General features: G+C 58.0%; 1 protein-coding gene across 1 annotated transcript in view; it reads left to right on the top strand.

Moving 5' to 3' along the window:
* Positions 1 to 3126: 3126 nt before the first annotated feature.
* Positions 3127 to 15735, top strand: part of LOC141258708 (uncharacterized) — a 53633-nt gene continuing 41024 nt past the window's right edge. Inside the window, exons 1-3 of the mRNA XM_073673730.1 lie at positions 3127 to 3278; positions 9368 to 9529; positions 14729 to 14863. Coding sequence (XP_073529831.1) covers positions 9452 to 9529; positions 14729 to 14863 — 213 coding nt within the window. The 5' untranslated portion in view covers positions 3127 to 3278; positions 9368 to 9451. The remainder of the gene's footprint in view (positions 3279 to 9367; positions 9530 to 14728; positions 14864 to 15735) is intronic.

Raw genomic sequence — 15735 nt, 5'->3', positions numbered from 1 at the left:
GGCGGGGGCGGGAGAGGAGCAGACAGGGGGCGGGAGAGGAGCAGACAGGGGGCGGGAGAGGAGCAGACAGGGGGCGGGAGAGGAGCAGACAGGGGGCGGGAGAGGAGCAGACAGGGGGCGGGAGAGGAGCAGACAGGGGGTGGGGGCGGAAGAGGAGCAGACAGGGGGCGGGAGAGGAGCAGACAGGGGGCGGGAGAGGAGCAGACAGGGGGCGGGGGTAGGAGAGGAGCAGACAGGGAGTGGGGGTAGGAGAGGAGCAGACAGGGGGTGGGGGCGGGAGAGGAGCAGACAGGGGGCGGGGGTAGGAGAGGAGCAGACAGGGGGTGGGGGCGGGAGAGGAGCAGACAGGGGGCGGGGGTAGGAGAGGAGCAGACAGGGGGTGGGGGCGGGAGAGGAGCAGACAGGGGGCGGAGAGGAGCAGACAGGGGGCGGGGACAGGAGAGGAGCAGACAGGGGGCGGAGAGGAGCAGACAGGGGGTGGGAGAGGAGCAGACAAGGGGCGGGAGAGGAGCAGACAAGGGGCGGGAGAGGAGCAGACAGGGGGCGCGGGCGGGAGAGGAGCAGACAGGGGGCGGGAGAGGAGCAGACAGGGGGTGGGGGCGGGAGAGGAGCAGACAGGGGGCGCGGGCGGGAGAGGAGCAGACAGGGGGCGGGAGCGGGAGAGGAGCAGACAGGGGGCGGGAGCGGGAGAGGAGCAGACAGGGGGCGGGGACGGGACAGGAGCAGACAGGGGGCGGGGGCGGGAGAGGAGCAGACAGGGGGCGGGGGCGGGAGAGGAGCAGACAGGGGGCGGGAGAGGAGCAGACAGGGGGCAGGAGAGGAGCAGACAGGGGGCAGGAGAGGAGCAGACAGGGGGCAGGAGAGGAGCAGACAGGGGGCAGGAGAGGAGCAGACAGGGGGCAGGAGAGGAGCAGACAGGGGGCGGAGAGGAGCAGACAGGGGGCGGGAGAGGAGCAGACAGGGGGCGGGAGAGGAGCAGACAGGGGGCGGAGAGGAGCAGACAGGGGGTGGGAAAGGAGCAGACAGGGGGCGGGAGAGGAGCAGACAGGGGGTGGGAGAGGAGCAGACAGGGGGTGGGGGCGGGAGAGGAGCAGACAGGGGGCGGAGAGGAGCAGACAGGGGGCGGGGACGGGAGAGGAGCAGACAGGGGGCGGAGAGGAGCAGACAGGGGGCGGGAGAGGAGCAGACAGGGGGCGGGAGAGGAGCAGACAGGGGGCGGGAGAGGAGCAGACAGGGGGCGGGAGAGGAGCAGACAGGGGGCGGGAGAGGAGCAGACAGGGGGCGGGAGAGGAGCAGACAGGGGGCGGGAGAGGAGCAGACAGGGGGCGGAGAGGAGCAGACAGGGGGCGGGAGAGGAGCAGACAGGGGGCGGGAGAGGAGCAGACAGGGGGCGGAGAGGAGCAGACAGGGGGCGGAGAGGAGCAGACAGGGGGCGGGAGAGGAGCAGACAGGGGGTGGGGGCGGGAGAGGAGCAGACAGGGGGCGGAGAGGAGCAGACAGGGGGCGGGGACGGGAGAGGAGCAGACAGGGGGCGGAGAGGAGCAGACAGGGGGCGGGAGAGGAGCAGACAGGGGGCGGGAGAGGAGCAGACAGGGGGCGGGAGAGGAGCAGACAGGGGGCGGGAGAGGAGCAGACAGGGGGCGGGAGAGGAGCAGACAGGGGGCGGGAGAGGAGCAGACGGGGTGGGAGAGGAGCAGACAGGGGGCGGGAGAGGAGCAGACAGGGGGTGGGGGCGGGAGAGGAGCAGACAGGGGGCGGGGGCGGGAGAGGAGCAGACAGGGGGCGGGGGCGGGAGAGGAGCAGACAGGGGGCGGGAGAGGAGCAGAAAGGGGGCGGGGGCGGGAGAGGAGCAGAAAGGGGGCGGGGACGGGAGAGGAGCAGACAGGGGGCGGGGACGGGAGAGGAGCAGACAGGGGGCGGGGGCGGGAGAGGAGCAGACAGGGGGCGGGGGTAGGAGAGGAGCAGACAGGGGGTGGGGGCGGGAGAGGAGCAGACAGGGGGCGGGGGTAGGAGAGGAGCAGACAGGGGGTGGGGGCGGGAGAGGAGCAGACAGGGGGCGGGGGTAGGAGAGGAGCAGACAGGGGGTGGGGGCGGGAGAGGAGCAGACAGGGGGCGGAGAGGAGCAGACGGGGTGGGAGAGGAGCAGACAGGGGGCGGGAGAGGAGCAGACAGGGGGTGGGGGCGGGAGAGGAGCAGACAGGGGGCGGGGGTAGGAGAGGAGCAGACAGGGGGTGGGGGCGGGAGAGGAGCAGACAGGGGGCGGGGGTAGGAGAGGAGCAGACAGGGGGTGGGGGCGGGAGAGGAGCAGACAGGGGGCGGGAGAGGAGCAGACGGGGTGGGAGAGGAGCAGACAGGGGGCGGGAGAGGAGCAGACAGGGGGTGGGGGCGGGAGAGGAGCAGACAGGGGGCGGGGGCGGGAGAGGAGCAGACAGGGGGCGGGGGCGGGAGAGGAGCAGACAGGGGGCGGGAGAGGAGCAGAAAGGGGGCGGGGGCGGGAGAGGAGCAGAAAGGGGGCGGGGACGGGAGAGGAGCAGACAGGGGGCGGGGGCGGGAGAGGAGCAGACAGGGGGCGGGGGCGGGAGAGGAGCAGACAGGGGGCGGGGGTAGGAGAGGAGCAGACAGGGGGTGGGGGCGGGAGAGGAGCAGACAGGGGGCGGGGGTAGGAGAGGAGCAGACAGGGGGTGGGGGCGGGAGAGGAGCAGACAGGGGGCGGGGGTAGGAGAGGAGCAGACAGGGGGTGGGGGCGGGAGAGGAGCAGACAGGGGGCGGAGAGGAGCAGACAGGGGGCGGGGACGGGAGAGGAGCAGACAGGGGGCGGAGAGGAGCAGACAGGGGGCGGGAGAGGAGCAGACAAGGGGCGGGAGAGGAGCAGACAAGGGGCGGGAGAGGAGCAGACAAGGGGCGCGGGCGGGAGAGGAGCAGACAGGGGGCGGGGACGGGAGAGGAGCAGACAGGGGGCGGGAGAGGAGCAGACAGGGGGCGGGAGAGGAGCAGACAGGGGGCGGGAGAGGAGCAGACAGGGGGCGGGAGAGGAGCAGAACAGTCAGTTATCTTCAGTCTCCTCATGTCATCGAGAAGCTCCGCCCTCGTGTCCCGGTCACATGGTACTGACGTCACATCAGGTCCTTGTTCACCACTTTTCTATGCTGAGCTCCGCCCCTTTTGGTCACATGGTGCTGGCGTCACCACACTTTCCGCTGTGGCTTCGCTGGCGGTGCGGGCTGTTGTCTCTGGTGTCAGCCGCTGTATACAGGACGCACGCGGCTCCGGTGATTGCGGTGAGGGGCGGGGGATGGGTCTATGTGCGGTGATGAGATCGGCCGATGGCGGCGGCGCCCGACCTGCTCCGTCTGTTCTGTCCCCAACAGCCAATCTGCGTGATTCCCCCCCCCCATAAACAGCCCCCCCCCCCGATCACTGCCCCCATATACAGCCCCCTCCCCGATCACTGCCCCATATACAGCCCCCTCCCCGATCACTGCCCCCATATACAGCCCCCTCCCCGATCACTGCCCCCATATACAGCCCCCTCCCCGATCACTGCCCCCCATATACAGCCCCCTCCCCGATCACTGCCCCCCATATACAGCCCCCTCCCCGATCACTGCCCCCATATACAGCCCCCTCCCCGATCACTGCCCCCATATACAGCCCCCTCCCCGATCACTGCCCCCATATACAGCCCCCTCCCCGATCACTGCCCCCCATATACAGCCCCCTCCCCGATCACTGCCCCCCATATGCAGCCCCCTCCCCGATCACTGCCCCCCATATACAGCCCCCTCCCCGATCACTGCCCCCATATACAGCCCCCTCCCCGATCACTGCCCCCCATATACAGCCCCCTCCCCGATCACTGCCCCCCATATACAGCCCCCTCCCCGATCACTGCCCCCATATACAGCCCCCTCCCCGATCACTGCCCCCATATACAGCCCCCTCCCCGATCACTGCCCCCCATATACAGCCCCCTCCCCGATCACTGCCCCCCATATACAGCCCCCTCCCCGATCACTGCCCCCCATATACAGCCCCCTCCCCGATCACTGCCCCCCATATACAGCCCCCTCCCCGATCACTGCCCCCCATATACAGCCCCCTCCCCGATCACTGCCCCCCATATACAGCCCCCTCCCCGATCACTGCCCCCCATATACAGCCCCCTCCCCGATCACTGCCCCCCATATACAGCCCCCTCCCCGATCACTGCCCCCCATATACAGCCCCCTCCCCGATCACTGCCCCCATATACAGCCCCCTCCCCGATCACTGCCCCCATATACAGCCCCCTTCCCGATCACTGCCCCCCATATATAGCCCCCTCCCCGATCACTGCCCCCATATACAGCCCCCTCCCCGATCACTGCCCCCATATACAGCCCCCTCCCCGATCACTGCCCCCATATACAGCCCCCTCCCCGATCACTGCCCCCCCATATATAGCCCCCTCCCCGATCACTGCCCCCCATATACAGCCCCCCCGATCACTGCCCCCCATATACAGCCCCCCTGATCACTGCCCCCCATATACAGCCCCCCCGATCACTGCCCCCCATATAAAGCCCCCTCCCCGATCACTGTCCCCATATACAGCCCCCTCCCCGATCACTGCCCCCATATACAGCCCCCTCCCCGATCACTGCCCCCCATATACAGCCCCCTCCCCGATCACTGCCCCCCATATACAGCCCCCTCCCCGATCACTGCCCCCCATATACAGCCCCCTCCCCGATCACTGCCCCCATATACAGCCCCCTCCCCGATCACTGCCCCCATATACAGCCCCCTCCCCGATCACTGCCCCCATATACAGCCCCCTCCCCGATCACTGCCCCCATATACAGCCCCCTCCCCGATCACTGCCCCCCATATATAGCCCCCTCCCCGATCACTGCCCCCCATATACAGCCCCCTCCCCGATCACTGCCCCCATATACAGCCCCCTCCCCGATCACTGCCCCCATATACAGCCCCCTCCCCGATCACTGCCCCCCATATACAGCCCCCTCCCCGATCACTGCCCCCCATATGCAGCCCCCTCCCCGATCACTGCCCCCCATATGCAGCCCCCTCCCCGATCACTGCCCCCATATACAGCCCCCTCCCCGATCACTGCCCCCCATATATAGCCCCCTCCCCGATCACTGCCCCCCATATACAGCCCCCTCCCCGATCACTGCCCCCATATACAGCCCCCTCCCCGATCACTGCCCCCATATACAGCCCCCTCCCCGATCACTGCCCCCCATATACAGCCCCCTCCCCGATCACTGCCCCCCATATACAGCCCCCTCCCCGATCACTGCCCCCATATACAGCCCCCTCCCCGATCACTGCCCCCCATATACAGCCCCCTCCCCGATCACTGCCCCCCATATACAGCCCCCTCCCCGATCACTGCCCCCCATATACAGCCCCCTCCCCGATCACTGCCCCCCATATACAGCCCCCTCCCCGATCACTGCCCCCCATATACAGCCCCCTCCCCGATCACTGCCCCCCATATACAGCCCCCTCCCCGATCACTGCCCCCATATACAGCCCCCTTCCCGATCACTGCCCCCCATATATAGCCCCCTCCCCGATCACTGCCCCCATATACAGCCCCCTCCCCGATCACTGCCCCCATATACAGCCCCCTCCCCGATCACTGCCCCCATATACAGCCCCCTCCCCGATCACTGCCCCCCCATATATAGCCCCCTCCCCGATCACTGCCCCCCATATACAGCCCCCCCGATCACTGCCCCCCATATACAGCCCCCCTGATCACTGCCCCCCATATACAGCCCCCCCGATCACTGCCCCCCATATATAGCCCCCTCCCCGATCACTGCCCCCATATACAGCCCCCTCCCCGATCACTGCCCCCCATATACAGCCCCCTCCCCGATCACTGCCCCCATATACAGCCCCCTCCCCGATCACTGCCCCCCATATACAGCCCCCTCCCCGATCACTGCCCCCCATATACAGCCCCCTCCCCGATCACTGCCCCCATATACAGCCCCCTCCCCGATCACTGCCCCCATATACAGCCCCCTCCCCGATCACTGCCCCCATATACAGCCCCCTCCCCGATCACTGCCCCCCATATATAGCCCCCTCCCCGATCACTGCCCCCCATATACAGCCCCCTCCCCGATCACTGCCCCCCATATACAGCCCCCTCCCCGATCACTGCCCCCCATATACAGCCCCCTCCCCGATCACTGCACCCCCCATATACAGCCCCCTCCCTGATCACTGCCCCCCATATACAGCCCCCTCCCCGATCACTGCCCCCATATACAGCCCCCTCCCCGATCACTGCCCCCCATATACAGCCCCCTCCCCGATCACTGCCCCCCATATACAGCCCTCCCCGATCACTGCCCCCCATATACAGCCCCCTCCCTGATCACTGCCCCCCATATACAGCCCCCTCCCCGATCACTGCCCCCATATACAGCCCCCTCCCCGATCACTGCCCCCATATACAGCCCCCTCCCCGATCACTGCCCCCATATACAGCCCCCTCCCCGATCACTGCCCCCATATACAGCCCCTTCCCCCGATCACTGCCCCCCATATACAGCCCCCTCCCCGATCACTGCCCCCCATATACAGCCCCCTCCCCGATCACTGCCCCCCATATACAGCCCCCTCCCCGATCACTGCCCCCCATATACAGCCCCCTCCCCGATCACTGCCCTCCATATACAGCCCCCTCCCCGATCACTGCCCCCCATATACAGCCCCCTCCCCGATCACTGCACCCCCCATATACAGCCCCCTCCCCGATCACTGCCCCCCATATACTGCCCCCCCCCCGATCACTGCCCCCCATATACAGCCCCCTCCCCAATCACTGCCCCCATATACAGCCCCCTCCCCGATCACTGCCCCCATAAACAGCCCCCTCCCCAATCACTGCCCTCATATACAGCCCCCTCCCCGATCACTGCCCCCCATATACAGCCCCCTCCCCGATCACTGCCCCCCATATACAGCCCCCCGATCACTGCCCCCATAAACAGCCCCCTCCCCAATCACTGCCCCCATATACAGCCCCCTCCCCGATCACTGCACCCCCCATATACAGCCCCCTCCCCAATCACTGCCCCCATATACAGCCCACCCCAATCACTGCCCCCCATATACAGCCCCCCTCTGATCACTGCCCCCCATATACAGCCCCCCCAATCACTGCCCCCACATACAGCCCCCCCCGATCACTGCCCCCCATATACAGCCCCCCCGATCACTGCCCCCCCCATCACTGCCCCCATATACAGTCCACCCCGATCACTGCCCCCCATATACAGCCCCCCTCTGATCACTGCCCCCCATATACAGCCCCCCTCTGATCACTGCCCCCATATACAGCCCACCCCGATCACTGCCCCCCATATACAGCCCACCCCGATCACTGCCCCCCATATACAGCCCCCCTCTGATCACTGCCCCCATATACAGCCCCCCCAATCACTGCCCCCATATACAGCCCCCCCGATCACTGCCCCCCATATACAGCCCACCCCGATCACTGCCCCCATATACAGCCCCCTCCCCGATCACTGCCCCCCATATACAGCCCCCTCTGATCACTGCCCCCCATATACAGCCCCCCTCTGATCACTGCCCCCCATATACAGCCCCCCCATCACTGCCCCCCATATACAGCCCCCCCATCACTGCCCCCCATATACAGCCCCCCCATCACTGCCCCCATATACAGCCCCCTCCCCGATCACTGCCCCCATATACAGCCCCCCATCACTGCCCCCATATACAGCCCCCCATCACTGCCCCCATATACAGCCCCCCTGATCACTCCCCCCCATCACTGCCCCCCCATATACAGCCCCCTCCCCGATCACTGCCCCCATATACAGCCCACCCCATCACTGCCCCCCCATATACAGCCCCCTCCCCGATCACTGTCCCCCATATACAACCCCCTCCCCGATCACTGCCCCCCATATACAGCCCCCTCCCCGATCACTGCCCCCCATATACAGCCCCCCATCACAGCCCCCATATACAGCCCCCCCATCACTGCCCCCATATACAGCCCCCTCCCCGATCACTGCCCCCATATACAGCCCCCCCGATCACTGCCCCCCTCTGATCACTGCCCCCCATATACAGCCCCCCTCTGATCACTGCCCCCCATATACAGCCCCCCCTATCACTGCCCCCCTTATACAGCCCCCCTCTGATCACTGCCCTCCATATACAGCCCCTCCCCGATCACTGCCCTCCATATGCAGCCTCCCCGATCACTGCCCCCCATATACAGCCCCCTCCCCGATCACTGCCCCCCATGTACAGCCCCCCCATCACTGCCCCCATATACAGCCCCTTCCCCGATCACTGCCCCCATATACAGCCCCCCTCTGATCACTGCACCCCTCTGATCACTGCCCCCCATATACAGCCCCCCTCTGATCACTGCCCCCCATATACAGCCCCCCCGATCACTGCCCTCCATATACAGCCACCCCCCGATCACTGCCCCACCCCCCATATACAGCCACCCCCCCCCCCCCGATCGATCACTGCCTCCTATATAAAACCACACACTGATTACAGCCCTGACTGCCGTGTGCGGGGGCCGCCGCTGTCCGGCCCTGACATCTTGGTGGCCCCCTATGCGTTTCAGCACTGCGGCCAGTGTGCGCTTCTTGGGGACTTTTCTTCTGGTCTCCGTCAGTCCTGGGCGCAGGTCGGACTCCTCGTATCATTAGCTTTTACTCCGGACCCCTCGGTGCACACGGGGTCCGATACGCTGGAAGCTTTTATCCCATGTTCTCATCTGGTGGCCGGTGTGTCCCCTGATTACGGGGGAGTCCTCGTGCCCTTGTCAGTGCAGCACCATCTGCTGCGCGGGAATTGCAGGGCTGTCCCTCATTTTTCTCATTAACCCTTTCTGAAGGCCATAAGTTTTCATGTTTCAGGAACTTTAGTGCAGGTCCGCCCTCGCTTCTTGGTGTTGGACGGAGGCTCCGCTGTATTCTGATGCTGGTTTTCACCGAGCAGCGGAAACGACTCAGCGCCGTCCTGAGAATTCTCATCTATTGTGGCTTTACTACTCTTTCCATAATAAAACCGTTTTTTCTGTTGCAGAATTGTTCCACTCTTCACTTTCCTCTCGCGGTTCCTTTCCCAGGGCCTGACACCGCGCTGATATGGGGGCACAGCTCGCTGCGTGAATAGTATTCCTTTGTCTTTATTTTCTGGGGAAATGTCCTCGTGTTACTCTTCTAATGTGGAAATTGTGGTTGGAAGCATCAAGATTTCCATCACATTGTAGAGATGAGTGAGTGAACACTCCGACAACCTGTCTGTATATTACTAATGATGTCCTCTCTGTGATCTCCAGCCTCTCCCACCATCCTAAAGACGCAGGACCAGCAGACCCCTCCACATCATCCAAAACACCCCCCTTCTGAATGACCCCCCAAGAATGAACAAAGATCAGAACGAGATCACCAGAAGAATCGTAGAGTGCGCCCTGGAGATCATCTCCTTGCTGAGCGGAGAGGTAAACCCCAATATATATCTATAATCTGCTGAGCGGAGAGGTAAACCCTAATATATATCTATTATCTGCTGAGCGGAGAGGTAAACCCCAATATATATCTATAATCTGCTGAGTGGAGAGGTAAACCCTAATATATATCTATAATCTGCTGAGTGGAGAGATAAACCCTAATATATATCTATAATCTGCTGAGTGGAGAGATAAACCCTAATATATTTCTATTATCTGCTGAGCGGAGATGTAAACTCTTCTATATTTCTATCATTATCTGCTGAATGGAGAGGTAAACTCTTCTATATTTCTATCATTATCTGCTGAATGGAGAGGTAAACTCTTCTATATTTCTATTATCTGCTGAGTGGAGAGGTAAATTCTTCTCTATTTCTATTATCTGCTGAGTGGAGAGGTAAACTCTTCTATATTTCCATTATCTGCTGAGTGGAGATGTAAACTCTTCTATATTTCTATTATCTGCTGAGTGGAGATGTAAACTCTTCTATATTTCTATAATCTATGGAAAATGCCTTCTCCACCTTTTGGGCAAATACTACGGGTTTTATCTGTATGATGAAATACCGGACTTTTTATTTAATGAATCAGTGAGAGCAGTTTTCACTATCTTTGTTTTTGGATTGATTTTCTATATTTTAATGCACACACAAAGTTCATACAGTACAGACCAAAAGTTTGGACACACCTTCTCATTTTTCTGTACCACATGTGGAATTATATACTTAACAAAAAAAGAGTGAAAACAACTGAAAATATGTCTTATATTCTAGGGTCTTCAAAGTAGCCCCCTTTTGCTTTGATGACTGCTTTGCACACTCTTGGCATTCTCTTGATGAGCTTCAAGAGGTAGTCACCGGAAATGGTTTTCACTTCACAGGTGTGCCCTGTCAGGTTTAATAAGTGGGGTTTCTTGCCTTATAAATGGGGTTGAGACCATCAGTTGTGTTGTGCAGAAGTCAGGTGGATACACAGCATCTTGCAGCAGCATGCTATTCCATCCGGTTTGCGTTTAGTTGGACCATCATTTATTTTTCAACAGGACAATGACCCCAAACACCTCCAGGCTGTGTAAGGGCTATTTGACCAAGAGGGAGAGTGATGGGGTGCTTCGCCAGATGACCTGGCCTCCACAGTCACCAGACCTGAACCCAATCGAGATGGTTTGGGGTGAGCTGGACCGCAGAGTGAAGGCAAAAGGGCCAACAAGTGCTAAGCATCTCTGGGAACTCCTTCAAGATTGTTGGAAGACCATTTCCGGTGACTACCTCTTGAAGCTCATCAAGAGAATGCCAAGAGTGTGCAAAGCAGTCATCAAAGCAAAATCTTTAAATGAGAAGGTGTGTCCAAACTTTTGGTCTGTACTGTACATATAGTGTATTCTGCCCAAGTTTATCAGGTGCGGTCATTAGCTGCCTAAAGGGTGGTGCAGGCATTCTCCATTGTTTCAGTCCATACTAGTCCTGGTCAGGAGACTACGGTCAGTATGGACATCACTGTCCATCACATACTCAGACCGTCTTTCATGGACGTATGAATTTGGTTTTTAAGTGATTTTTATGCAGGAGAGGTTGGGGCTTCAGAACTAGGAGCTAAATACTTGTGGCAAATATAGGGGGATGGGATAAGCCGCATTTAGGAGATACGTGGAAAGGGTTAATGTCATTTAAATAGCTGCAGTCAGGAGGTGGGTATGAAGGGGTTAAGGCTGTACAGACTGTAAGCTGGCTGTTATGAGATGGAAGGAAGGGGTTGTGTTTGGGGCGCAGGAGCCGCCGGCAGTTCTGAGACTACAGGCACAATATGGGAATGAGGACGCAGTCTGCAGCTCACCCCGGTGCTGTAAAGCCGTCTCTCCACATTTCCAGCCGTCAGTCTGTCCAAAGGTTCAGCCCCTCCTGGAGGACTGCACACAGCCCGGTTATCTGCACAGAAGACACACCCGGGCCCCAGTGTCATGTAAAGCTGATGGCACCCAGACCCCATGGAGCAGCACTGGCTGTACTTCCCGGCTCTGCGCCCTACAGACATAAGCCGTCCACTCCTGGCATGGCTACTTTGGCTTCTTGCAGTAGGAGTAATCTCTGTTCTGTGTATGGCAGCCTATCCTCCTGAATAGTGGTTGAGCAGGAGGTAAGAGCCTCGGGGGGTGTGCAGGAGGGACAGTGTTGGCCTCAGCCCACCCACACACAATGTCCTGACACTCAGCAAGAAGACGCCTGGATAGCCTGCTCCGTGCAGCCCCCTGAGTGATGCTTCAGACTGCCGCCTGTGATCAACAACCTGATAAAGATATGCACCCGACACTCAAGATCATAGAAAATATTATTTTTTATTATGACAATTAATAAAAACACGAAACGGCCCAGACATAAACAAATTAAAAAACATATAACACTGAAAACTTAAAAATGAAGCTCAAACGAGGGGAGCGAGGGGATACCAGAGGAGGCATGTCTCTATATTCTTGGTTATAATAAATCTCAGCTGTGTGTTTGACTGTAGTAGAACATGGTCAAAGGGATAAGGATATAAAAGTGCAAGTGCTTGATATACGATCATGAGTAATATAAACATGAGAATTACCAGACACAAAAAGTGCTAGTGCATAACTATGATATTGTAATGAATTAATCAAATGATTCATAGAATTCATGATAATATCCCTTATAGACATGATTAATCCATTGGTATGATCTCCATGGGATTTACTACATCAAGAGCCCCTTAGCGTGAATAGATATTATTACACACTATGATATGAACATGATCATAATAAATAAATGAAAAGATCAACTCCACATCCCACTGCCCCCTCTCACCACTCCAACGCCGTTTCGCAGCTAGCTTCCTCAGGGAGTGTGGTGGAGAGGGGGACAGGTGCATTCTTATACGGAGGACACAGCTCTGTGTACTTACAAACGAGATGCGCCTTGTTATCGGGCGCCACCACGTGTTCATGTGGTCCGACAAGAGCTTCCGGAGCGGGGGACCTGGAGCACATCACTGAAGGGCGTGTTGCCATTCCTGACGCGCTACCATGTCAGTCCATTCCGGGCCTGAGTCCGGGTGCATGGGCACTGTGGTGCATAGCCCATCCAACAGCCATTGCAAAAGCAGGAAAAAAAGCGATAATAACAAGACTCATTAGAAAAGAGGGAGGAGAAATCTCACAGCCATTGCAAGAGCCGCCTGTGATGAGTCTCTCTTCTCATCTCACCTCAGGGCATGTGCGGCCCTGATACATTCAGAAATATCAGCTGTCATCTTATCCATGGAAATAAAAATGGTCTATGTTGAGATCTATCCACCGCTATCAGGAAGCTGGCAGGAGAGTGGAGGGAGAGACCTGCAGCACTGAGAAGAAGCAGGCAGCTGCTGGGAAGTGTAGTTTTATCAGGTAAGAATAGGGCCGTCTGTTCTGCTCTGTGAAGCTGGATGAAAAAAGGCACAGAGGTAACTGGCGGGCTTGTTTAGTCAGATTAAGATGCCCAGCTTGTTGCTTTCTCAGGACCAGAATTGCAGGTTATTAGAAAGAAGTAGAGGATATGGATGTTACTATTTGTACAATGAGTCCCCACTCATGGGATATGCCTTTGCCATTAGTAGTGGATGCGGGCTGTACTATACAGCCGCAAGGGATGGTCAGAGATTCAAAGTGTCCCATGACATGGTCCTAGAGATGAGTCGGTCAATGCACAGGAGGATGTGGGTCGCGGGGCTCTTGTCCGGCCGCTACTGATGTGTCCACTGCCCCAGAGTCCTGTGAATTTAGTCGCTCATTTATTCTAGGCACCAATAGGTTTCTTGGCGGCCCGAGGCTTATCCGCAGCCCGAGGCTTATCCGCAGCCCGGGGCTTATCCGCAGCCCGGGGCTTATCCGCAGCCCGGGGCTTATCCGCAGCCCGGGGCTTATCCGCAGCCCCGGGCTTATACGCAGCCCCGGGCTAATCCGCAGCCCCATCACATCACACCTTACGGATACGCTGCAATTCTTACATGGGAAGCAGTGTTTGGTCTTGTAAATCTCTAGCTGCCAGGCCACACAGTTGAGAAAACCTTGTTTTCTGGATGGGACTTGAGTGTTTTTTATGGCTTCTATGAACTTAACCTGAGCGTGATAATTTTTCATCAGATCTGCTAATTCTGGGCAATGTCAGAGACCTGCAGCACATTTGATGTCGCCGTGATGGTTCCCACCGATAGAATCATGGTAACGTGTCATAATGTGTCATCAGTACAAGGTTTATCGTGGAAAAAAAGCTGAATTCCAGGAACTCACAAATTTGATCAAAGCTAATGGAATTCACCACAGATTTTACAAATAACATTTGATTCTCCTGGATTGCATGTTACTGAATTGCGTGGGGTTGGGAAGGGGTTAAAACAATAGATACCGCGCCGCTCACCTATCCCACTGTTTGGTCCTTCACTCCATCCGTCCTCTTCTTTCCTCCTCAGTAAAACGGCATCTTAAGCCATCTTCACTGTGTGCCGAGACTTCAGGCCTGTGCTGTTAGGACGCATATAATGTGTATGGTCCGAGGGGCAGAATATTCTCTCGTGATCCCTCAGATTTGGCCTAACCACGGAGACTAGGTCACACTGAATCCAATCAAGGTGTTGAGTTTTGCACTGGAATCTCAAGACATTAGACGAGCAGAGGTCAGGGCAGGCTGCAGACAAAAAGGAAAGTCTAGTACACGAGCTGATGGCAAATGGATGAGAAGTAAATGCTTTTACAGAGTTCAGGAACCAGAATGATCTTCATGTTCAGGCAAGGAAAGATGGAGGGAGGTTCTGCAGCGGCTGAGGGTAGGTGCGATGGGCTCATCCTGGAACACACTGAGACCTGAGAGGAACTCACCACAGATAAGACCGTAAGTCGTAACAGGTGCCATTAAATAATACAGCCATTTTCACTACAGGCACCTTCTTCCCAGAAAAAAAAATCAAAAACAGTTATAGAATCCTATCGTCCTAAAAGACAAAATAGACCCGGCCCTAATGAGGTTAACGAGGAGAGGCGGCCGTGAGGGCAGCTGTATCCTCCTTACTGAGATAGTTATGCCGCCAACTATCAATGCAGAAAAGATGGAAGAGAATAAAATGCGAGAGATGAGATCTCGAGAAAAAGATACCTGGATACATTGTGTATATAGAGATATCCATCAGCGTCTCCCCCCACAGGAATACACAGTAGTGAGGAAGACCCCGGGGGGCCCAAGACACCACACCAAGCCGCCCCCGATCTCACTGATACCGGAGAGGAAGGAGAGGATCCTGGAACTGACCACCAAGATCACCGAGCTGCTGACCGGAGAGGTGACTGCTGGGAGATTATACACTGGAGGATTCTGGGTGATGAGAGGAGACTGCTGGGAGATTATACAGTATACACTGGAGGATTCTGGGTGATGAGAGGAGACTGCTGGGAGATTATACAGTATACACTGGAGGAATCTGGGTGATGAGAGGAGAGGAGACTGCTGGGAGATTATACAGTATATACTGGAGGATTCTGGGTGATGAGAGGAGAGGAGACTGCTGGGAGATTATACAGTATACACTGGAGGATTCTGGGTTATGAGGAGACTGCTGGGAGATTATACAGCATACACTGGAGGATTCTGGGTGATGAGAGGAGACTGCTGGGAGATTATACAGTATACACTGAAGGATTCTGGGTGATGAGCGGAGAGTAGACTGCTGGGAGATTATACACTGAAGGATTCTGGGGGATGAGAGGAGACTTCTGGGAGATTATACAGTATACACTGGAGGATTCTGGGTGATGAGCGGAGAGGAGACTGCTGGGAGATTATACAGTATATACTGGAGGATTCTGGGTGATGAGCGGAGAGGAGACTGCTGGGAGATTATACACTGGAGGATTCTGGGTGATGAGCAGAGAGGAGACTGCTGGGAGATTATACAGTATATACTGGAGGATTCTGGGTGATGAGCGGAGAGGAGACTGCTGGGAGATTATACACTGGAGGATTCTGGGTGATGAGCAGAGAGGAGACTGCTGGGAGATTATACAGTATATACTGAGGATTCTGGGTGATGAGCGGAGACTGCTGGGAGATTATACAGTATATACTGGAGGATTCTGGGTGATGAGAGGAGACAGCTGGGAGATTATACAGTATACACTGGAGGATTCTGGGTGATGAGAGGAGACTGCTGGGAGA

The sequence above is a fragment of the Phyllobates terribilis genome, unplaced genomic scaffold (assembly GCF_046119375.1).
Source record: "Phyllobates terribilis strain yellow unplaced genomic scaffold, ASM4611937v1 Scaffold_3__8_contigs__length_932513732, whole genome shotgun sequence".
Classification (NCBI taxonomy): Eukaryota; Metazoa; Chordata; class Amphibia; order Anura; family Dendrobatidae; genus Phyllobates; species Phyllobates terribilis.
This window is presented reverse-complemented; position numbering and strand designations above follow the sequence as displayed.